We start from the raw sequence: 26,046 nt of genomic DNA, 5'->3' as shown, positions 1-26,046 counted from the left end.
CAGCAATGTGAACTAAATTTATAATTAAGAAAGCTACCGTGAAACGTATAGACAGACGCTAAAATCTTGAATTATTGTTGAAGTCGACCATTGCAAAAAATATATTGGAAGGAAATATCCAAGATAAATGAAGCACATGATGTGAAAATTGGGCCTCTATCAACATGAAAAGGTAAGTTACCATGGATTTATGTTGAAATTGACCAGTGCAAAAAATATATGGGAAGGAATTATCCAAGATACATGAAGCATATGATATGAAAATTGGGCCTCCATCAACATGAAAAGGTAAGTTACCATGGATTTTTTGCTTTTCTGAAAGCTGGTGAATGTTGAAAATATCTGTATTGGAATAAAATTAACAAGGGTTCGGAAATCAAAAATAGTAAAAATTAGGAAAATATTGGTAGGTAAATATTGGTAAAATCAAGATACCATCAAAATATCTGTAAAAATTGGCAAACATCAAGCCAAAAAAATCGTGATTTTTGGCAAACATCAGTTAGGCCAAAAAAAAATTGTGATTTCTAGATAAAATCGAGATTTAAACCAAAAAATCGTACTTTTTGGCAAAAACATCACCTAGCCAAAAAAATCGTGATTTCAAGATAAAATCGAAATTAAAATAAAAAATGGAGATAAAATCGGGATGTTCGCAATCCGTGAGGGTTCTACTAGGTACTTTTTGAATTTAAATTTATTTGATATACAAAAAAATCAAAAATTAATCAGAACTACAAGACTACTCCTTTTGATATCTACAACAGCAATGGAGCAGCGGCGGGAAATGAAAATTGATACATGATCTTTACATTTATTAATTTAATGGATATCGATTGGACAAAAACAACAGAAGGGCTTAAGTAGTGGGGTGGGTCAAGGAGAGAGGCTTGAGCAGATCCGAACTACTTTCACAGCTATCCCTTGCAACATCAATTTTGCCTCGAATTAGAGCAGCATACTGTTTTTGCAGTTCTATAATCTCTTCGGAACGGCGGGAATTCTCCTCAAGGAGTGTCAAGCTCGCTTTAATAACTTTGTGCATAATCTGTTTTAGATTTTGCCTCTCTCTGCCTCTGTCTGTATTATCCTCTGCATCTCCAATCTGTTCCAGCTCTTGGCTGTATTTCTGCAGAACTGTTTCTAATACATGTGGCTGGCACAGAAAGGCTGGGTTTTTCAAAGCCTTGTCATATATTGAAGGGGAGAGTTTGAAGACATCAATTAACCTCCATAACATTTGTGCATCCTCAACCCCCAACCTGTGCCTCTCCACTAAACTCTTAATGGCTTTGTACAAAATGTCATGGTTTTGTCGAGATGAAGGAGGCAATGAATCAAAAAGAGAGCAAAAATCAGCGGGAGAGATGGAACCGCACTCAGCATGACTCCAAAGGCAACTATCAACTTCTTTGGCAACCTCTTCTCTCTCTCTTTCTCCAACCTCTTTTTCTTTAAAATGTGTCACTAAACTAAGTAATGTCTGGGGGCTAAACCTGTAACTGTGCAAATACTCATCGATCTCATCCAGACTTCCTCCAATCCTAAACTCAAGAAATGATTTAATAACATTCAGTTTCTCTCGCATCTCCTCATCTAAATCAACATTTGCAGCCAGCCGATCTGCGTTCTCCAAAAGAGCGCACCAATATTGAGATGACAGTTCCAACCACGGGCGATCATTGGAGCAGTCCTTCTGCAGCATTCTTGAAAGACAAACAATGACCCAAAACCTACTTCTGCTTGTTTTGCATTCCTCATTTATTAGGTTATCAATCCAGCCCCGGACATATCTCCCCTGTCTGCTCTTAATATTCACATTAAGATGACATTTGACAAGACCATGAATCACATCCTGAACATACCTGTTACAGGTCAGGAAAATAGGTTAGGATTGTTATCAACAAGGAAATTGTGGAAAAGCAAATTGGGAGCTAGAAAAAATAACCTTCACAATCCCTTGAACCATCAAACATAGGATAGTAGATTACAGAATCCTGAATATGGGCAAAGTTAAAGGCATTATTTAAAATATCGGAATCCTAATAGGACAAGTTCTACAGCCCAGATATCAACCATTGGGAGGCAGCATATCAGTGGGAAAAGTTTGAAAACGTACAAAATCGCTCCATGATAAATACAGGACAACGGAAAAGCGCAACTTTATATCTCATACTAAACACGGTAATCAACATATTATTATTATTAGTGGAAAACAATGTAAATCCATTTTAAATCGGGATCTTTTAAATATGGAGAGGGATTAAGAAAAAATTGAGATGAAAACCTCTGAGTTCTGAAATGATTCTAAGATGAAGATGAAAATCCGTCACTGCTAAAATGATTCCAAGATGCCAACTTATGCCTCGCATCACGCTAGCATTAGGCATAGGTATTACACATCTCTTTCACACAGGCCTGGAACTGGCTGCTTCTCTGGGTGCAATGAACTGAACTGAAGAGACGTCTTAATGATTGAATTATTTACTTTTAATCTCTCTATATTTTACTTAAAGATGATATTGAAACGTTTATTTATCATTCATATTTTTTTTAAATGCTGCATGCCAGCACAACATTGAGCATAGACATTACACATATCACTCATGCTAAGCTGTTGAATACATCGCCTCTCAGCACAATCAAAGTACCTCGCACATTTTAGCCTTGCAAACTCAGAAGTAGTCAGATTAAAATAACGCACTGCATCTGCCATGACCCTCAATCATAACTGATAGAAATAGAATCACAGAAAAAGATCATCGAAGGTGGATGGTCAAATGGAGGACTTCCAACAGGAACAGGAAAATCAATGCTAACAAACTACTTGAAAACCAAATTCATTGAAAGCCCAAGGGACCCAGACATAATCCTCAATAAACAAAAAAATGAATCGCTGTAATAGGAAATTAACCCAAAGTTAATGCCACAATTACACATGGACCAAAGCATCAGCTTGAACAGTAAAATGAATATCAGTGAAGCGGAGCAAAATCATAAACCTAAAACAAGAAATTGGTAGAAGAACAAATCCAAACACCTTTGCAAGATAGGTTATACAAGATATTGAAAAAAACACGGAAGATAAATGCATTCACGCATTGCCTAATCCCAACTATCATCAATAACCTAACATACATGTCTAGCTTGGAACTTTGATAACAGAGTTATTTTTTCTTCCTGAAGTTACAATTTGTTTATAACTCGCCACAACAAATATACATCCAAAGCACAGTATTCTAGTGGTAGTGGACCTGGTTTTACCTGTCACCCTGGTTTTTACCATGTCACATACAGCTGGCAATTCCAAGGACTAGCAGTTTGACCACATGTTCGCGTCCCAATAACATAGATATTAGATCCATAACCAGACTACTTCTATTTCAAACAGATTGAGAGTGGCAAGATGTAGGTCTCAAGTTCCATCCTTGCTAGTAACAGTCTTGCAGCGGCTGCTATTCAGGAGCGATATGGTTTGGATCTTACGCTCAGACAGCAGTCTGATTATCCAGGCTAATTACCATTAGAATTCCTGTGACTGGGCCCCTGACTAAGTTACCAGACTTTGTTGTAATGGAACCTAGTTGTGCCAAGTGATAAACACATAGTTACACGGGTACCGCTCCCCAGCATTGGAGAGCACGTACCCCGCGCTCCGGGGAGGTTGAGAGCTGGTAGGAAACGCTCAAAAATCAACAGGAGCTTCAACGGGTACTTTGGAGTTTTTTTGGGAGCTTCATTCAACAGATTTTGACGTTTCAGGTACATATTTTGAGCAGGTTTTGACGTTTCGGGCACCTATTTTGAGCATGGAAGGTACCCTTTGTTTATTTTCTAAGTGATACATGCCAGATCAGGGGGCTGGGCTGCATGACCTCTGTAAAGCAACAGAGACGTGGAGATGTAGCAACAATTGCAAATAAGTCTACTCTCTTGAAGCCTATCTTGAAGCTTTAACAATAAAATTCAACGAATTACAGTGATGGTTAGAAAGAGAAAGAGTAGGGTGTTAGTCAATTTCATTTTATAAATTTTCAAACTTGAATTTCGAAATTGAATATAGTATAGCATTGCATGAAATCAAATGATAATCAAGTAATTACTAATAACTATTAATTTTAGGCAACAATGATATGTTCTATGCTTTAGAGCAATTTTACTTCAATTTCTTTACTAGCCCAATATCAATATTCAGATTAGCAATCACATCAACATGATAGTAAAATGCAGATAGAACAGAAACATAAACAATAGAAGACAAGCCAAAACAAGAGGACACAAGATGTGGCACCAGCAAGGGACAAACCCCCATGTGGGGAAACCCTTGATCAAATCTTCTTTTAGTCTTCAATAGTTCAGCAGAGAGAGATAGTACAATTTACAAATCTGATCATTTATAAAAACAACAAAAGAGCCCTAATCAAAAAAGTCAACGCTGGTCAACAGGGCAGATTTGACCCTCAGCAAATCGGTCAACTTCAGTCAACTTCAGCCTCCAAACAGCAAGATAAAACAACCCTCAAAACAGTCAAATTCAGCCCAGTCAAAGTCTAGTCAAACAGCCCACCTGCAGTCAGCCATAGTTGCAGTCAATACTGGTCAACAGTGAAAGTTTAACCTCGATTGTTGTGCCCAGAAATACTGCCTGCCCAAACAGAGATAGCCCTCACAAAAACACAGTCAAAGGAGGTCAATTAGTCAATGCTTGGTCAAACTCTCTAGAAATTGGCCTCCTGAAATTTCGGACGTGTGGAGAGAGAGGCCTAGAAATCCGTACCCAATCAATGAGGAGAGAGAGAGAAGTGTGAAGATGAGTGTGTCCAAATGAGGCTAAGTCACCTTCTATTTATATGCAACGTTGAGGATGAATAGACGTGACTGTTGGGCTTCTGAGCCTACATAAGTTTGCTGGCCGACCTTGACAATTTGACCATAATCAAAATAAATTCATAACTTCATTTGTACATGTAAGAATTGGATGATCTTCAAATCAATCCTACACCTCTCGGAGAGAGGAATCCAAGAAAAATATCAGTTGTCATAAATAAAATGATCCATGTGGAGTTTGACCCTAGTTGCCAATTTTAACAATAACAAACCTTTTTCCAGTTTGGGAGTTCTGTATGTTTCTTCGTTGGGAAGGAATTTGATTAGCAAATTGTTGATGGATTAATATTTTGATTTTTTTGGCAGTGTTTCAAAGTTCAATCTTTACATATTTCTTTGCAAGGTAGAATTTGCAGGATGTAATTTATTGGCAAGTTTTAGATAGAAATTAATTAATTATTTTATTTTTATTTTTAATATATTATATTATTGCCACTTCCAACTTAAAGTTTCCTGTAAATTTGAGCAAAGCTTCTAACAGAACGGGATACATATACATATTTCCTACATCCGAAGTACCCAGTCCCACGTACCGAAAACTCGTGCAACATAAGATAAACAAATATTAACTTCACACAAAGGGGTTAATCAAAGTTGCAAAAGAGCTGAGAAAATTTCTCTTCCTGGATCAAAGAAAATCAACGCATTATCTTCCATCTGCAGATTGAGTCATTGAGATGCAAGGCTACAGGTTCTCCCCTCCACTTTATTGAGCATTTTCATTTTTAAATTCCACAAGGAGATAAAGGTGCAACAATACATTAACACGCCCTGGAGACGAAAACATGTTCTTGGCCAACTTCAGACAAGCTCACATATGTAGACATGCAGATCGAAAGAGCCCAAGGAAGAACAAATTTGCCGTATTTGCCACGTGTATTGATCAGGAGAGGTGGAAAACACAAAAAAAAAAAACACCAGGAAGATATCAGTACTAGAGGGAGCCAGGTGGTTAACAGTGTTTCGGGGCAGACAGCTAGAAGACCCAGCATGGAGGGCAGCAAAGACGATGTCGCCAGTGACAACATATTGCAGGCCAACCCTCCCGGACCTCACAGAGGTCATTCAGCTAAGTTGCTCATTGATTTCTGATTAGATATACATGGAGAGATGTCTCGATAGGTATTTTTCAGTTTCTTTAGTTGAAGCATTGTCAATTTCAGCTATTTTACTGCTTCAGAAAAGGCACATCATCTCAAAGTTGTAACTGTTCTGTCCCATATATTGATTAATCTCCTGTACATTTAAATAAAATCTATTTATCTATCTACCGAGCCACCTTTATCTATAAATGCAGGATTCATGGAAGTGTACACTGTATCTGTGATTCTCAATCTATATAGGGGAACAATGGCAGAGACGTTTTACTTTACATGTCTGAAAGAGTTTTCCATAATGGACTCCTCAACCACGAGGCCGTAAAAGGGATTGTTTTTTTTCAACTGTTCCCTAAGAGCCACAAGAGAATTTTAGAATGTATCAAACATGCATTTTTTCTTGATAAATCAAGCAAATTATCCATGGATTTACAGAAGCTAATTCAACCATGTGAGATTTATTGGTTGGAGGAACTTCAGTGAAAAAATGTTACTATCATCGAGGACGACGCCACTGCTCTGACCCACTATTTGGAACTTTACGTGGTGCTGACATGGGGACTGTACCAACTTTCAACCCTTCACCTGCACCAATTGAGGGTGAGGCAATCACATGATGCAAGAGAAGCAACTTGGTTTTGGAAATTGATTGCAGATCTTCTGAGGGGTTAAAGGCCTGAATCTCCCTGGTTTTGTTGCTGTAATTCCATGTCCATGATCTCTCCTAAAAGCTCTATGGTTTCAGGCTTAAGGAGTTTAAACCTGTCTTTTGCAATTTAACAGGTCTACAGTTTATCGCAGTTTAAAGCTGCCTTTTGTGGAGAAGGTTGTGGGCTGTTACAATACTTACTAAAAATGGAGAAGGTTGTGGGCTGTTACAATACTTACTAGACATATGGGCGAAATTAGAATCAATGCTACACAGACAAATTCACCCGGGACTCGTACCAAGTGACATCCTTTCAGACTCCTGCCATATAGATAGGCCAAATCATATCTGATGACTTGACACTCCATCAAGTTAACCATTGTCACATCAGTGTCCTCATGAGACTAAGAGTGGGATTGAGGGTAAAGGTGAGGGTGTGCAAAGTATCAAACCTAAAATGATCAGAGACAATTCCTAAACATAATACAAGATTGAGGGTGGGGTGGCCGTGAAGTTGGGCAAAGTATTGATCCAAAAAAGATTAGAGGCCATTTCTAAACATGATACGAGAATAAGGGTGAGAATGGAGGCCAATTAATCTTTAAAAACAAGATTCAGTGGGGTAAAGGCGAGGTGGGGGTGTGCAAACTTCAAAGTATTGAGGATGGGGATGCAGATGAAGGTAGGGTGAAGTTGTGCAGAGTATTGCTCCTCAAAAACAATTTTTAAACATGATATAATATTGACAATGAAAGTGCAAAGAGAAGTTGTGCAAAGTATTGAAGGTGGGGGCAGGGTTGAAGTTGTGAAAAGTACTGAAGGGGGATGGGGTGAACCTGTGCAAATTATCTATCCAAAAAACAATTCCTAAACATGATCCAATATTGAAGGTGGGTGCAAACTGCAAAGTATCGATCCTGAGCAACAATTCCCAAAAATGATTGAAAAGTTGTGGAAAGTATTGAAGGTGGGGGCAGGGTTGAAGTTGTGAAAAGTACTGAAGGGGGATGGGGTGACATTGTGCAAATTATCTATCCAAAAAACAATTCCTAAACATGGTCCAATATTGAAGGTGGGTGCAAACTGCGAAGTATCGATCCTGAGCAACAATTCCCAAAATGATTGAGAAGTTGTGGAAAGTATTGAAGGTGAGGGCAGGGTTGAAGTTGTGAAAAGTACTGAAGGGGGATGGGGTGAAATTGTGCAAATTATCTATCCAAAAAAGGGTGTAAACTGCAAAGTATCGATCCTGAGCAAAAATTCCCAAAAATGATTGAGAAGTTGTGCAAAGTATTGAAGGTGGGGGGCAGGGTTGAAGTTGTGAAAAGTACTGAAGGGGGATGGGGTGAAATTGTGCAAATTATCTATCCAAAAAACAATTCCTAAACATGATCCAATATTGAAGGTGGGTGCAAACTGCAAAGTATCGATCCTGAGCAACAATTCCCAGAAATGATTGAGGATGGGATGGGGTTGAGGTTGCGCAGAGTATCGCTCCCTTGAAAACAATTTCTAAACCTGATACAATATTGACAATGAAAGTGCAGGGTGAAGTTGTGCAAAGTATTGAAGTGGGGACAGGGATGAAGTTACGGAAAGTAGTGAGAGTGTGCAGGGTGAAGTTGTGCAAAGTATTAAAGGTGGGGGCAAGGGTGAAGTTGCGAAAAGTGCTGAGGGTGGGGACGGGTGAAATTGTGCAAATTATCCCTCCAAAAAAGCAATTCCTAAACATGATCCAATATTGAAGGTGGGGAGCAAAGTATCGATCCTTATAAACAATTCCCAAAAATTATACAATATTGAGAGCGGGCTACGAGTATCGATCCTAAATAGATCAAAATAATTCTTAAACATGATAGAAGATTGAGTGCGGTTACAGTACCTGTCAGGCAAGTGGGCAACCCTGGCCAATATCTCGGTAAGTGTCTGGGATGGAGACTGAACCGTTTTCCAGTTCAAAGAAGACATGGGTGCACACAGCTGCCTCGTCTCAACAAACGCCTTAGTGCAACCGCTCACAATCGTCCTCACACACCTTGTCTCGATATACTCATCCACTGCTACCTCCTCCACCCTCTGGTACTTCTCCAGGAAAGCTGCAGACAATCTCCAGCTCCCAAACACATTCGCATACAGATATTTCTTAGTGCTCTCCAACAGATCTGGCATGCCCAAAAACTGCCCAACTGCTCTAATCCCACCCACATTCTCGAATGTATAATGTGGCTTCATGCAGTAGCAGAAATCTACAGCCATGGCGAAGGCCTCTAAGTCTACCTTTTCTGCCAAATCCGGTAGCTCTAGTATTCTTGTGTGGGAAGGAGGAGATGAAGACCAGATGTCTCTGAAGTAAGTACTGGCATTTAACAGTGGAAGACTGTGAAGTCGGAATTCCTCATTCTTCAGGACCACTGTAATGTCGCTGAACTCCCCAGTTCGCCTCACTCTCTGAAGCCAGCCGTCGAAGCCGCCTTCTTTTCCGGACATTATTGAATGGTTTTTAAGGTGAAAGTTCCATTCCAACTCTCAAGTCCTTCGCACACTCTACCGCCTCTTATTGCTTTTACTTCTAGAGTGATAACGCTAATTTCCAAGCAAGGCTGTATATGACTTGTCCCTTCAAACTCTGACTTCCCCGCCTTGGTGAGTGTTCTGGACAATGACTTGCACCACAAGCAGGTTAATGCAATGCAAGGTTATTGGAGTACAGATGAAGAAAGGGTAGATTGTTGAAGTTCAGTCATAAATAATGTAGCTGGCTATTTAAAATAAGAGAAATTGATGTTTTTACATTGACCTCAGGTAGAACCCATATGGTGAATCCATACATGTATATATAACTAATAATTTCAGTTATTTAAAAATATAGTTGAAAAAAAACAGCTTATAATAAGTTATTCTCAAAAAATCACATTTAAATTTATAATAAGCTATTCCATATGAATCACATTTAAATTTATAATGAGCTATTCCATATAAATCACATTTAAATTTTGCATATGGCATCATTAGGATGTAGATATTAATTTAAAATTATAAATTATTATTTTTTAAAATATTTATTTTGTTGTATTTAAAATAGTAAGATATATTTTATCTATGGAATAGCTCAATTTGCAATGGTTTTGATAATGAAGTGTTATGTTTCATGAGATTCCAAGTTCAAACCCCTCATGGATCAACCAAAAAAAATTGTAAAAGATATTTTAAAAAAAAATATCTAAATATATTAAAATATTATATGTATTATATAATGTATAATTGAAAGTATTAAACCCCTTATCATTTAAGTAATTACCTTTTAACATGTAATATAATATTTTCCTCCATGTAATATAACATATAATATAGCGTGAGTGGGTCTAATGGTTAAGTGTATGAGTTTCCTCCTAAAAGGTCACAAGTTCAAAACCAAAGGGGGGTAGAGTATGTATATCTTTGTACACTTAGCAGTCAAATCACTGCACATCATAAATATTCAATTATAAACTATTGGTGTAGTAATTCAATTATATTTTACAATATCAATGAACATTACGTAAAAGAAAAACTTAAAACACAATCGACATATTCGAATTGTTGAGCAAAGTGTTGTTATTGATGTCAAAGGTCCTCTCATAGACCTTTCCAATGGCATATAACACTTAGTCAAACTGCCAAGGATTGGGGAGAAAAAGTGTGTTGAAGTGAAGGCGTGTTTGGCAAAAAGAGAAGGATTCAAAGAATTTGGGCATGCAGGTCATCTGGGACGCAAACAAGTTAGTGCGCAACTAAAAGAACTAGATTCCAGACTCAGTCGAACTTATCCGGGAAGTGCAAAATATCCGAAAGCCTTTTGTATCCAAACGATATGGCGTTTATAACATTTTTCCATAATTAAATTCAAGTGGAAAAGTAAGCAGTGTCAAGATTCTAGAAGTTTGAGGTTTCATGTGAAGGTAAAGATATCTGAGTATTTGGGTATCTGAGGGTTGCACAAGGGAACCACATAAAGAATGACCCGGATCCAAATTTAATTCGGCAATAGAGGTGTCATGGTTCTGGTAAAGCTTGGTTCTGCATGGAGGAAGAGATATCCAAGTATCCTGGCATCTGGGTTTTTTGAGGCCGTGACAAAGGAAAACATAAGAAAGTGCCAAATACCAAATTTCCTCATATTAGGGATGATATCATGGCAACAACAAAAGGTGGAAGAACCAGATTCACTGACAAAGACGAGTTGAATGTTTGGATGTTGAACTGGTGAGCTGATGTGGAAAGACTTTTATTCGTGAGAGATTTATTTGAGCATCCGAGCCTTTGGGTTATAGCACACATTCCATAGCCCAAAAACCCCTGAATACCACATTGAACAAAAAAAGCAGAATAACGTAAATTAACCAAATTTTGCAAGTTGTGAAACTAAGCGCCTTTTGTGCTTAAGTTATTGATCCTGGCTCAAAGTCATAGGTGCCACAGAGTTGAAGTCTAAGGGGGCAGCGAAAATAAAATAAAAAAATGGCATTTGAGCGCCAAAATTTATTAAATGCACTAAAGTTTGCTAGAGATGAGAAATTTGTTGTTATTTGTGTATATAACTAGCAACTGTCCCAAAAGGTACAAAGAGAGGCCGATAGGATTATTAAATTAGAACTGTTGAATTTCTCTAGAAGAGATGTTGGTTCAAGCCTACAAGGAGCAAAGAGATTTGATGTTTGGAGTTCTATGCTTTTTGGACACAATATTTCTTTAAATACAACTTAATTTTTTACATGTTTATTATCAACAATGTAGGTAAATGTTTAAGTTGTATATTTTTTAATTTAGATTTAAGACAAATAAAATTTTTTTAAGTCAGCTTAGTTGTTTTAGGTATGAAAAGATTATATTTACTTAGGGTGGAGAGAAAACATATATAAAATTAATCAATCACCATGTATGTATTGTATTATTGTATAGAATTATTGTCCGGAGATTTGATGTGAAAGGAATCAAATTTAATGACCATACATCCTACACTATTACCATAATATGTGATTGAACTCACAACTTTTGTCGAGAAAAAATTGGTCTAAAATTCTACCCCACCATACCGAACAACAATTTTGCCTAGGGATTTGGTCTAAAATTCTACCCCACCATATCGAACAACAATTTTGCCTAGGATACCTTCCCTATGCTATCAAATAGCATAGAAGATATCAAGGAGAGGTAGGCACAATATATCAATAAATATTAAGCTCTCCTCATTGAAGGTTTACAATTTTACAGATTAGCATGATAGCAAATATAACATGGTGGGACATTGGAATTTGTGCATTATGATATAAAGCATTCCAAATTTACGATCATGGACTTTTTCCTATGCGTTAAATAAAAATGTTAAGCTAATAATCAAACAATGAAGTGCTATATAGAGGGACATCACAAAGAATTAGGATATTACACTTTTCTCATTGAACAACTTATGACCCAATAATGCTTTTCTCATTGAACAACTTGATTACCCAATAATAAATGGTGTGAATGGATTTTTTGGTTTTATGAATTACTTAAATATAGATGAGAAGGAATTTTTTAGTTTTGTGAATTACTAAAATATAGATGAGAGGGATTTCTAAGTTTAATGACATAAATCTAGTCCCATTTTGTAATAAGGATTGAGCACTTTACTCATAAATTAAAATGAGTTGCAATATACCATAATACAACTGACGATGATTATTTAATGATTTGCAATACACCATATTACAATTGGTAATGATCATTTGGACATTTATGGGATCATTTACTTGGTGTAATATCATGGTAAGTATCATCACTTACTAGAATTGGTGAACACTAGTTGTATAGATATCCTACATGTGTAAGATTGTTAATTATCATGGTTGTTTTGTTCTTTGTATAAATGTCCTACATGTGTAAGATTGTTAATTATCATGGTTGTTTTGTTCATGTTAATGTGGTTTTTTATTTAAAAACATATGCCTCTTACAATTTGACATAATATAATTTTTTGTTTGAAAATATATAATGAAATTTGCATTATATATGAAAGGTTATCAACCTCAAATCAAATTATTTTTAAACAAACCTAAAAAAACACTAACTCCCTCAAATTTACAACATCAACTTAAGAAGAAGCGCCACTAAAATGAAGAAGGAATTTTCATTTTTATTTTATGGAAATATGCCTTCGATTTCCAAATGCACGGTGCCTGGTTTTTGATGACCTTGGAGAACTTCAGGAATCTTGCTTCAACAGGCTTGCTATTGTCCTCTTTACTAAAACTAGGTGGTAATGTCCTCTTGTAACATGAATATTTTAGTTAGAATGCATGCAATATGAGGTTCAGAATCGTGTTGAATGCGGTATGATTCAACTTATACAAAATTAGGCCTGGTAGCTTCTTGATAATCAGATTCCCAGAACTTGGAGGTGGAGAGAAAAGTTCAAGCCCAATGCAGTTCTACCATACAAACATACACTTAAATCACTACTTGGCTTATGATATTGACAAATTCAAAGTAAATTGGTATACAAGAGAATGTACCAAGTTAAACCACAAGTTACACATCTTCAGACCTGAAAAAGTACATAACAATGGTTTTTAAAAATGAATAGCGATATCATAATTGCTTTTCCTTCCACATACATACAATTGCTCCAAAGGCAAGGACAAGAAAATTTTCAGCTCTAGTGAGCACCAGTGGGTCACTAAAACGAGTGACCACTAATGGCTTTCACATTTATACAAGGAATTGGCAAGGGATTTTACATGGACTCCACTCAACTTCAGACACAGCTTCAGCCAATATGCAGAGTGATTGAAATTGAACACAGCTAAGTAGTGACATTGGCTCACAGTAATACACCAAGTATAAAATATTGAAGCTTTTACAGAAGTAAGGAGTAAGAAAAATTATGAAGCTCAGAGAAGTAGATTTAAATCAATCAAAGCTTGTTGAACGGCTATAACGTCCATAGAAATAATCTTCCAAGGTTCTGCTCTCATCTACAAGATCTACACTTTGATCTGGACTACTGTTTGATACCAAATCATCATCAACTCCAAGCATTGCAAGTGATAGATGAGTTTGGATGTCACAACTCCTAGAGTTTGCTCCAGATTCATCCTCAATCAATTCATCTAATTCCATGGACATTGTCAATTGCCTCTTGGTCCAATAAGGTAGGTCATCTCCTTCTCCTCGTAGTAATTTCAAAATCTGCAATAATAAGTTACAGACAAACAATGAGGAAGAATAAGTTCACGTTCTTACATTATAATTTATCCATTGTTTGAAATTTGACAAAGCCAGTTTAATGCAAAGGTAAGCCACTTTATTTGGGGAAACCAAAGCTTTCAATTCAAATCTTGCAATCCAGATTTCAACTAGGATAGTGATTCTCAGGAAAGATATATACTCTCTTGATATTGGAGCGAAAGCAGATATGCTGGCTCTTCTTGCCTATTTAGGGAGGGGTAATTTGCATACTAAAGCTTTGGTTTGAGATATGATGTAATCTATTTTGCTAATATTCAAAGAATCTTATACTTCATTAATGGAAAAAGAGATTATTGGCAATTGAGACTTTGAATATTTTTCCATAATCCACCATCAGCATTCAAGGCTAACCTGTTTAAGGGTGATGATTTTACAAATTGAACTGCTGAACAAATGTTTAGATTACAACCCTAAACACTAGATCTAAACACCCTTAACTCTATGTCAGAAGGATATCAACTCAATATTTCATGTGCCATTCTTCATTATGGGCAAAAACAATTCTAGCACTAACTTCTCACAAGAAAGGAAACGCCTTCAAGCAACTAAATTTGACATAAGATCATAAACTGAAACATATATACGCAACTAAAGAGAATAAGAGTAATTACTCTGTTCATTCGAGGTCGAAACTGAGCTGCCTATCTCAGACAACATGCTGCACCAATGACCATTCTCTTCATCTCGCTCATGTCATAAGCATCTTCCAAAAGTGGATATGCAAGTTCTTTTATAGAGCCAGCTGCCAGTAATGGCCTTGCCTAAATTTTGAAATTTACAAGAGATTAAGATTCTGAACCAAGACAAAGAAACCAAATAATCCAAAAAAATCAAATACAAAACAAGCAAGGACACTAGAGCCCTACCCACATAACCAGGCTTTCTTGGCCTTTAGGATTCTTGTCATTGATTGGTTTTCTTCCAGTTATTAGCTCTAGAAGAACTACTCCAAAGGAATACATGTCCGTCTTCTCATTAACCTTGCCATACATGAAATATTCTGGAGCCAGATACCTGAAATATGATAGCACGTAGTTTTATGAAGTCTTGATTATAAATGACATTTATTTTCCTAAGGAAAGACCTGGTGTAAAGAAAGAAATGGATATTTACCCAAATGTACCTACAACATCACTACATGTGATATATGCAGATGTTGTTGAAGCCCATTTGGCCATCCCAAAATCTGACAACTATTCACAGAATATCTTTAGTTAACGATCCATCGAAAGATGATTTGCTAGTTAATGATCAAGCAAATCTTATTATAACATCTCCAACCAAAAAATACAAACAATTCAACAGAAGCTTGAGAACTTGTTTCTCTCACAAAGATCAAGATACCTGAGGTTCAAAGTCTTCAGAAAGAAAAATATTAGATGATTTCACATCTCTATGGATGATAGGATGAGAACAACCTTCATGCAGATAAGTCAAAGCTTCAGCAATTCCAATGGCCACTTTCAGCTTATCTTTCCAATGAGCCTGTGGCTTGTCCTTTCTTCTTGTAACTCAACTTTTTCTCAGAACTGGGAACAACACTTAACACTAAAAAATAATAAAAATCTCTGAGGACATAACATGATAAATGCATGAAAATTGGCATACTACATACCATAAAGAGTTTCTTCCAGACTTCCTCTCAGTAACAAGTTGTAGACCAAAAAGTACTCCTTCTCTTCAACACAGTAACCAATTAATGAAACAATGTGCTTGTGCTGCAAGGTAGCAGTAATTTCAACTTCCAAAAGAAGTTCTTGCTCTGCTTCTCTAGAAGATTTTAGTGATTTAACTGCCACAAATTGCCCATCAGGAAGAACCCCTTTGAACACTTTGATGCAGCCTCCCTTTCCTATGAGGTTCTCTGCATGGCAGAGGGCAATGATGAGGGTACTGTTCAAATCAGGCCACCGAGTAAAAAGAAAGGGACAATAAGTTGAATGAAAATAACAATACCCGCTGCAAACCCGGAGGTTGCAGATTTTAATTCTTGATATGTAAACTACCTGCAAGGCCCCACTGTACAAATGAACGCTGCAACCATGTAAACCAACGCCTGCGATATGAGAACCACGCTAAAATTTTCCCTCCCTGCAACCTTTTGGAACACGAGCTACAACAAGGTGAGAAGCAGTCCATAGCTGGCAGAGGCAAGAAGAGTGAACACAAATCCCAGAATGAATTCACAAATCCCAGAATAAATTCATCTCTGCTTACTCCCTCTGGTCTTTCGCTCTTGGATTGTACAATGAACGGGACTGCAATGCAATGTAATGAATAACAAGAATCGAGTGGGGAGTGCTAATGTAATGAATAATAATAATGCAATGTTTTGTTTTGTTCCCTACTTTCCACCATTCATACAACTGTGAAATTAAATTAGAAAAAATCAAGCTCTAATAATAACAGTGGGCATGCATGCAGCCCAGCCCGTAAACGGAAACAATACCGGGTAATAATAGAAAGCTTCCCACTCCGAGCATTGTGCCATAAACTCCACGAACTCTCCCGGAAGCTCGGCGCACAGATGTCAAGTGGAGAGTTTCCTGTTATCAAAAACCAAACCAACCGCAAGAGTTGTTTTCAAATTCTGGTTTCCATTAAAATAAATTAAAAAAAATTGTGTGCCACATGTCAATCAGAAAAGAAAAGTGTAGACGATTGTTGATTCATAGGAAGGCCTATCGGCTTAACAAGAGTCAAGGAAACGTGAAGGTGTGAGTAATAAAGGATATACCTTATGAGAAGTGAGGTAGTTGAGAGCAGGGAAAATTTTAAGAACCCCCCTAAATTTATAAATATAATAAATGGGCGAATCTCCATGGTATATAGGAAAAATGGAAGGCGATTTTATCAATAATATAATATGTATATATAATTTTTTGGCGAATCTCTCACCAGGCATGGCGAATATTTTACTCAATTATAAAATCTTGTAAGATCTTGGCGAGTCTTTCACTAAATAATAAAACTTTGTAAAGTCCTAGTGAATCTTAGCATAGGCTACATGCTGGTTTAATTCCCCCATTTAAATAGGCTACATTCCAGGTGAATACCATGGGTCAATACCATGTGCCATTTTTATTTTTATTAATTCTAATATTAGGGTTAATAATGGTTTTTTGCATGGTATTAATAACAATCTAGTCCATGGTATTTGTCCCATAGTATTTTGGCCATAGGTTTCACCTAAATATAACCCATTTTTTGAGTGTTCGTAAATATAAGGTGACTTATGGAGTAAATATAAAAAAATGTTTACCATACCTCTCGTTTATTTATATTTTTATTAATTTACCATACCTCTTTTACAAATATGGTATTTGACCCATAGGATTCACTTAAATAAAATCTCTTTCTTGAGCCTTCATAAATAGAACGAGGGTTATGGACTAAATATAAAAAGAGATTTTATTTATTTACGATACGTCTAGTTTATTTATATTTTTATTTATTTACCATACCTTTTGAGTAAGTATAAAAAGACGTTTTATTTATTTACCATACCTCCACTTTACTTATATTTTGATTTGTTTACACCCTTACATGTATATAAGGTGACTTATGGACTAAATATAAAAAATGTTTTATTTATTTACCATACCTCTCATTCATTTATATTTTTATTAATTTACCATACCTCTTTTATAAATATGGTATTTGGCCCATAGGATTCACTTAAATAAAACCTATTCTTGAAAATGGGCGAATAGATTCACTTAAATAAAACCTATTCTTGAAAATGGGCGAATGGAAGGTTGTAAGTCCTAATTTCAAGGGCTAAATTTACCTTTTTTACCCTCTCCCTTAAAATAAGGTGGGCTATTTGAGGTGATTCGTAAAAATGTACTATGATACAAAATATTCGCCCACTAAAAATTTAAAACCCCTTAATTTCGCCAAAGGGCGAACATTCGCCCCTAAAATTATCCTTGGTTGAGAGAGGACTCGTAGAGTCGAATAACTAGTTCAATTTGTACAAGAAGCGGAGGGATCTACACTTTAAAAGGGATGGATGCAAACCTGTAGATTATTGAATTGATGCAGAACATATCTTAATTGGAGCAGAGAGTTAAGTGTGCATGGAAGGTGTGGAGTTCTCTTATGGAAGAATGGGTGTTGTAGCTTCCATGGAATATATGTAGCACATTATGTTCAAATTGAAGAAAATGAAGAGAGGAAGTCGAGTATGGAGGACCGAGAGGGTCAAGAGTGTCTGCTTAGAACATATCTAAATAAAGATCCAAAATATGAGAAGCTAATGTGTGGTGAAGTGCATATTTGACAAGATCTGGAGTTGTGGAAAGGAGAAGAGATGGTGATTGTGGAGAGTACATATTTGTGTAGATGTGGAGGTACTTGCACTATTGAGCAGGCATTGTTGAGGAAATCGAAAAGTTGTTGAGATGTAGTGTGACCGAGAAAGGCAATAGAGCAAAGAGAGAGCATAGAGAGGGTCGAATTGAGCAAAAGAGCCCATAACAAATTTGAATGAAGATGTGAGATTTGAGATGCTATTGAGTTTTGGAAGAGATGCAGATCTGAAGAAAAGATAAGAGATGTAGATCTAAAGCAAAGGTTTGAGCGTTAATATTAGAACTAAGAGTGAGGGGAAGAGACACTGAGATCATATCTAGAACAAAGAAAGAATGTTGTGGGAGATAGTGCAGTAGATATGAATGGTAATCAATTGGTTACTCAAAACTTTGAGTAAAGAGCTTATGGATCTGAGTTTGAAAATGAGATGAAAAGGGATATGTTATGCAAAACAGGTTGGTCCCTACATATCAAGGAGTGGGTGCTTCCTTCAAATTGGTGCCTATAAAATTCAGGGAGTTGGTACTTCCTTCAGGTTGATGCCTGTAACGATTAGGGGGTCTTAGCCTCTAGCAGGTTGGTGCTTGCAAATATTGGGAGTTGGTGCTTCCAGCAAGTTGGTGCTTGCAAATAACAGGGCGTTGGAGCCTCTAGTAGGTTGCGGCCTACATTACTTGATATAATATGAAATTAGTGCTTACATTTACATCATAATCAAAAAGAGTTTATGGTTTTCTTCCTTATAAGTTTCCACATACTTCTTGTGTTCAAATGTTACACTATTGGTGCATTGTTATTTTGTTGATTGTGATTGTTTGGATAAAAATTGATAAAAGTTTTAGCCTACCCCTTATGTATTTGCAAAATGTAAATATAATTAAAACTCAAAATTTTAATGCTTAAATTTGATGGCGTAACCATATTGAAAAATATTTAAAAAAAATAAAAATAAAATTATATATTTGGGTATACATTAAATTTATAAATTTACTTTTCTATCAAATTTTAGTATAAACTTTTTCATCAATTTTAATATAATATATTTTTAAAATATATTTTATATTTAAGATTTTATAATTAATTTAAAATTATTTCATAGATAAAAAATAACGCACAAACAATGACGTGGAGCTTGCAGCGCATGAGAAGTAGCTCCGCTGATTTCCTGGAAGGCTTGTTGAGGTTGTCGGTAGGGATGTTTTCTGTGTACCCGGAGCTTCAATCTGACGTTGCTGGACTGTCTGCTGGCGGAGCTGGGCGTCAATTTGGTCGGCTGCTGCGACGAGCTCAAGGGTAAGCGACCAATGGGTACCGGTCATCCAAGGTCGTGCGAGACTGTGTAGTCATGTTCACCCGTCGAAGGGTCACCGTCATCCATGCGATGTGACGGGAGAAATCTGCTTTGTCATGCGTATACGGTTACCGCCAAAACATGCTTACAGGGTATGATATTGGATGTATGATGTTTATCTAATATGTGTACTCTATTCTACTTTGGGACAAGTCTCAGAAAAGTAGGTGGTGGTTAAAAATCTATATTAATCAAAATATTTTAGCTAGTTTAAATTATATAAAATTATTATTATTATTATCTAATTTTAATTCTTAATTTAGAGGGTCTAGAAGATCAAATGGTTTAAGGTGCAAACCTTTGTTAGAGTAAAAAAAGATTTGATCTCTTTCGACCTTGTAGATCCAAAGTTAAGATGGATCTAGGTTGGTCACTTTTGATGTTATAGTAGTAGTATTAGGATTTGATCTTGGATCTCGCTTAGATTATTCTAACAAATTACAAATTCTCAAATTAATTCAATCCAATTTTTATCCTTAGAAAGCACAGTGTTTCCTTAGCTTTTACGTTGTTTAACACCATTCAAAATTCTCTAAGATACATAAAAGACTCTGCCGACCCTAAGAATATGAAACTTGTTTATGCAATTCCTTGTTCATGCGGGACACCCTATGTTGGTGAAACTGGACACTCAATAAATCAGGGGATTCAAGAACATGTGATATACATCAAACATGGGAGGACCGGCCCCTCAACATTAACAGAACATGCTAAAAAACAAAACACCACATGTGCATTGAAGATACCCCCGGGTCATTGCTAGGATATATCATTTCCACCACCATAAGTTTAGGGAGGCTATAGAGCTTGAAAGGAGACCAAGCAATCTATTGATGATGGATTGAAAGGAGGCCAAGCAATCTGAATAGAGACGATAGTTGGAAAATTAGCACTTGTTGGATCCCTGCCATTTCCTCTTAAGTTTTTATTTATTTCATTTTTATTTATTTATTCTTTTTCTCCTAATTTCTTAATTTTCATTATTTATTTGTATTTTTTAATCTCGACTACTAAATTACTTTGTCTTCTTCATTATTGATTTATTTATTTAGTTATATATTTAATTTATTTTATTTATTTTTAAGTGTGATCATTTATTATTTTATTTATTTTTAAGTTCTTAGAATTAATTGTTTTGATTAATTTAAGTTTGATCCAAATATAATTTTTATTTTATTAATTGTTTTAGTATTTTGATTATTTAGGTTTTACCTAAATATTTATTTAGTCAAATCTAAATGTTATATGATAATAAGTAAAACAAATTCTCTTCATCTATTTAACATGCCAATATTTGTTCACAATGAATCACACTAGATGGTTGGATGGTTCAAAACAAATAGACAAAACTATAATGATGTGATTTTTACCAAAAGTTTTCTTACTTTTCATGAAATATCTTAGTTTATTAAAAAAAAACAAACAAAACACTTACTTTTCATGGTATATTTTTGTTTATTACTTATTATATATTATAATAGTAGTATTATTATTTAATTTTGAACCTTACTTAACTTACTCCAACAAATTATAAAGTAATTAATAAATTAATAAATAATTAAATATAAATTATATTATCTTTATATTAATTTAATTTGTTGAACAAAGGGAATACACCTTCATTATTACATAAATTTTCCCTCGCATAATTAAATACTTTAAAATAATCACAAATATTTCCAAAGTGTCATCACATAAATTTGCCGGCCTAATTTCTATTTCTATAATCCATTTTAGATTTGAAATGGCCAAACAACTTAACTAATAAAAATTATAAAGTAGTTTTCAAAAAGGAATTGACACTTTACATTATAGGTACCAATATTCATTTATAGATAAGATAATTATATTTATGTCAAACTAATGACCATAAAGTAGGTCAAAAGGATTGTTGAGTACACTGATGTATATACAAAGCGGGAGATCTCCTATAAAAAATACAATGCATGAAGTAAATCAACATCTGGCCCTAGCGGAGAAGATCCAGGAGCTAATAGGTCTGAGGGTCAGACCCATCTCTCCTAACATCTGAGGCTGAATGAATAACACTGAAGAAACTCAACAAAGTCTCTTGGCCTGATGAAGAGCCGATGGAAAGTGTAGATTGTCTACTAAATAGTTTCCTGGGGGGTTCACACACTCTGAATGATGGAGGACCTAGTTTGTCTCCTAGGAACGGATCTGAGACAGAACCGCTGCTGAGATCTCGTGTGGTAGGGTGAGGTCCTACGGAACCTCACTGATCTGGAGTCTAGATACGTACTGGTATCAATCGATCTCTTGGTGCCCTGTCTGAAGGTAGTACCTTGAAAAATGTCGTGATCCTCTGTGTGGGGTCTAGTCTGATAGGAAGCTGAAAAATATGCACTCAAAACCTAAAAACCTCCTGCATATATCGATGATAAGTATCAATAGTAAGAATCTATAAAATGATTTTAAAAAATAAGTGATAATAAATAATAAGTATCAATATTCACCTATTATATAATTTTTAAAAATAAGTGATAATAAATGGTAGGTAGTCAAATATCGATGCTCTTTAGCACATGTTTTTCCCTTTTTGGAGTCAAAACCCAAAAGAAAAAGGAAAGATACCCTCCATTGCTTCTTCTCCTACTTTATTAGTCCCTGCCTGGGACTAATAGCGATCGATCGATCGTTGACCTACCATTACTTGATACTTTGACCGGTTTTTTTTCGGTGTTTTCACATTTTAACCTAAGTTTGATGCTCCCAATTTTATTCAACAAAATTTTACCCAAAGTTTTTGGTTCGGCAAACGATTGAGGTCTTATTGCAGCCTTCACGTTGCCCGATGCAAAAATATTGAGGCAATCTCATCTTATCCAAAGTACGCTGTGGTAGGCTGTGGAAGCAAAGTTTGCAATATCATCTTATCCTAAGTTCTTTCTGAGGCCTGTTCCACGTTAAGCCAGCACCTAATTTAGACATTTGTTCATAGAGATATTTGCATGTTGACCACCTGTCAGTGTATGGAACCCTGTCAATTCCAGCAAAAGAGCTGAAGAACAAGCTTCAGTCGTTAAAGCGCGACATTGATGATGTCGAGGTTATTTCCAATTCAGATTCATCAAGATACAGCCAGTTCAGAGAATTGGAAGCTGTCCTGCAAGATGGCTTAAGCCTTGTGGACGAAGGAGACAATTTACACGTCTGTAATGTATACAGAAAGTGGCAATATGGAAAGAGGGTTCGAGAGTTTCAGGAGAAAATCAAAGATTTGATTGAAATTCAAGGTTCGCCCAAAATTGCCGGTCGTTTGGAGAATCTAAGTGCAGCCGTCAATGATCTTCGCAAACAATTCGAGGTGGCTAAAATCGCTGAACAGCCCGTCAGCTCCACCTTCCAGGAAGTCCCGGATATGTCAGATTTTGTAGTTGGGTTAGAGACTTGTATCAATGCCGTCAAACAAATTATATTGCAGGATGACGTTGATCGCCTTGGAATAACAGGGATGGGTGGGAGCGGCAAAAGCACCCTGGCATCAGCCCTTTGCAAAGATAACCTAGTCAAAGGTAACCACATTTCCAGTCTTCCTAAATCTGTTATCCAGACATCCATATTATGTTGTCATGGCCTTAGTTTGTAATGTTTATTCTCTTTCCAATCTTTCAGCAATATAGTTCTCGTTCCAGTGAAACGATCTAATCCAAATGTAAAAGGCCTCTTAGAGACGATGTGGGAGAAGATAATTGGTGGCCGAGTGCCTGAATTCCAGAGCATAGAGGACGCACATGACCAATTGCAGAAAAAACTTAGGTTAAGAATATATCGGCCGACTTTGGTGGTTTTGGATGATGTCTGGTCGACATCAACTCTGGAATACCTGTTGTTTGAAGCAAAAGGATACAAGACAATTATCACAACCAGACAAGATTCCACCATTAGAATTACAGGTAGTACTCGTTTGTATAAGATGCCTCTGTTGGAGGATGCTAATGCCCTGTCTCTTTTCTGCTTCTGGGCCTTTGATGAGACATCGATTCCGACAACAGAAAATGAGGTTCTGGTTAGACAGGTATGAATTATACATACTCTCCATTATCTCATATGCCTTAACGTTTTCTCCATCTTACTCATCTTTTACCTAAATGCCAATTTTGCAATCAATACCCAAATTTACGACCTAAAGATAAATGCCTTTAATGTAGCTCCAGCAAGTGTTTTAGAGTCATGATTTATGCAGACAACTAGCACAGTTTAACTAACATTATAGTTATAGGTTGCAGTAGAGTGTAAGGGCTTACCACTTGCCCTCAAGGTCATTGGAAGCTCATTGCACGGTAAGCCTAGGCCAATTTGGAGCAATGCTCAGAGAAAACTTTCAAAATCAGAATCTATATCAGAATATCACAAGGAGAGTCTTCTTAAACGCTTGGAAACGAGTATAGATGTGCTTGATGGTAAACATAAACAATGCTTTTTGGATTTGGGGGCTTTTCCCAAAGGTAGAAAGTTCAGCGTGGAAACATTATTAGACATTTGGGTATATGTTTGCCAGATGGAATGGACAGATGCTTTGGACGTCTTGCTAGAACTTGCAAGTCGAAATCTCCTGAATCTCACGGGCTATCCAGGGTATGTACTATGGAACCTGTTTACTTCAACTGCTGCGTATGAATTTGTTTTGATTATTGCTTCGGCCTCTTCATGTATGCTTCTTAACTTTAATTATTCTGCTTTTGGGCTTTGGAATCCTTCGATAAATCATTAACATCCCAAAAAACTTGAGGCTTATAAACATAATCTAAGTTTATAATCTAAATTGTGTACAAGATTTATTTTTAGAAAGAGAATGAGGAGAGTAAGATAAATATATATGTTAGTATCAAACTAGAGATAAAAGGGGGCTTTTGAGATACCATGATTGGTTTGGTTAACACAAGGTTTTAATGGGTTAGGAGTGGGGCCATCAATTTCAGCTGTGCTGCTGAGCTCTGCTTTTCTCAACATGATGTAATGCGGGATTTAGCCTTGTACCTGGCAAGCCAGGATAACATTATCACTCCTAAGAGGCTCTTCATGCCTTCCAAAGAGGATAAAATTCCCACAGAATGGTTAACTACTCTCAAAGATCAGGCATCTCGCACTCAGTTTGTTTCAATTTACACAGGTATGTCTGCTCATGAAACCTGCTTTCTTTCCCTTTCCATATGAAACATTGAATAATTATGAATTCAATTTACTAATTTTCCAAGTTTACTAAGGTGTTTGATAAGCATTTTGATCAGCATCATACATTGAGTTTTATCTTTCTGGGACCCTTGTAGGTGCAATGCAAGAACAAGATTGGAGTCAAATTGATTTTCCTGAGGTGGAAGCTTTGGCGTTATTCTTTTCCACAAATCAATACTGTCTTCCAACATTTTTAAATAGGACGCCAAAACTGAAAGTTCTTATAGTATACAATTACAGTTCCATGCGTGCAAATATTAGTGGGCTGCCAAGATTTTCTTCACCTGTTCAAATTAGGTCTCTGTTTCTTCATAAGGTGATTATTACTTCTCCTCTGTATGAGAACTGTAGGTCCTGTGAGAAGTTGGAAAAGTTGTCCGTGTGCTTATGTGAGGGCCTTGGGAATAACACTCTAATCGATATGGAACTTGAGCCCTTTAACTTTCCAAACATTATGGAAATTAATATCGACCACTATAGTGATTTGGGGGAATTTCCAGTCAAATAATGCAATTTAACTTCCCTCCAGACGTTGTCTATTACTAATTTTCATTTTATCCAAAACTTACCTGATGACATGGGATGGTTAAAGTCACTTCGGGTGCTGAGATTGTCTGCCTGTCCAAGCCTGTCGAGGCTGCCATCTTCCATTTGCAAACTAGGGCAACTAGAATATTTAGATATTTCACATTGCAGAAGTTTGCAGGACCTTCCCACTGAATTTGATCAGCTATCAAAGTTAGAATCATTGGACATGAGGGAGTGTTCAGTATTCAATGAAGTCCCTACAGTAATACCAAGATCTTTAAAACGTGTAGTCATATCTGATAGCGACAGGCAGCGTGAAGCATGGTTGTACATCAAAGCATCTACCCTTCATAACCTCACCATTGATGAGGTTCAAGAGATCTTTAGTTTGGAGTGGCTTGAAGATTGAACTTGGTTTTCCAAGTTTGGGAATAATTTCATTATGCTTTTCTCAAAGTACACTGTTCATGTATTTAAGGGTAAGCTGTTACTTCAATATATGTCATCCATGTGAATGATGTAAAGTTTATTAGACATGGAATATTCTGTACAGAATGATGTAAAGTTTATTATACATGGAATAGTCTGTACAGAAACAGAAGCATCTGAAGGTGACAAGCAACCTCAAATGTTCTGTAAAGAAACAGAAGTATCTGAAGGTGATAAGCAACCTCAAATGTGTCGGGAACTGTGCAAAGGTTGTGCAGTTGAGAATGCTTGCCCATAATCCATATATTCAGGATTACCTGATG

General features: G+C 36.4%; 2 protein-coding genes and 1 pseudogene across 2 annotated transcripts; 1 reads left to right on the top strand and 2 right to left on the bottom strand.

The window, feature by feature from the left end:
- Window positions 1–783: 783 nt before the first annotated feature.
- Window positions 784–9,215, bottom strand: LOC149207987 (phototropic-responsive NPH3 family protein NPY4-like). Its single transcript, XM_089393977.1, has 2 exons — window positions 8,516–9,215; window positions 784–1,865 (listed from the first exon to the last, which is right to left on the bottom strand). The coding sequence occupies exons 1-2, from the start codon at window positions 9,118–9,120 to the stop codon at window positions 860–862; spliced, it is 1,611 nt and encodes a 536-aa protein (XP_089250103.1). The 5' UTR covers window positions 9,121–9,215; the 3' UTR covers window positions 784–859.
- Window positions 9,216–14,527: 5,312 nt separating this feature from the next.
- Window positions 14,528–14,907, bottom strand: LOC149207986 (protein kinase STUNTED-like). The gene is made up of 2 exons (XM_089393976.1): window positions 14,769–14,907; window positions 14,528–14,663 (listed from the first exon to the last, which is right to left on the bottom strand). The coding sequence occupies exons 1-2, from the start codon at window positions 14,892–14,894 to the stop codon at window positions 14,544–14,546; spliced, it is 246 nt and encodes an 81-aa protein (XP_089250102.1). The 5' UTR covers window positions 14,895–14,907; the 3' UTR covers window positions 14,528–14,543.
- A 4,432-nt stretch (window positions 14,908–19,339) lies between these two features.
- Window positions 19,340–25,703, top strand: LOC149207985 (putative disease resistance protein At5g47280; annotated as a pseudogene).
- The last annotated feature ends 343 nt before the right edge of the window (window positions 25,704–26,046 follow it).

This window comes from Pinus tabuliformis, chromosome 1_2 (assembly GCF_031772625.1).
Source record: "Pinus tabuliformis cultivar Carrire ecotype Pingquan chromosome 1_2, CPIR1, whole genome shotgun sequence".
Classification (NCBI taxonomy): Eukaryota; Viridiplantae; Streptophyta; class Pinopsida; order Pinales; family Pinaceae; genus Pinus; species Pinus tabuliformis.
The sequence above is the reverse complement of the archived record's forward strand: the minus strand, read 5'-3'. Positions and strand labels throughout refer to the sequence as shown.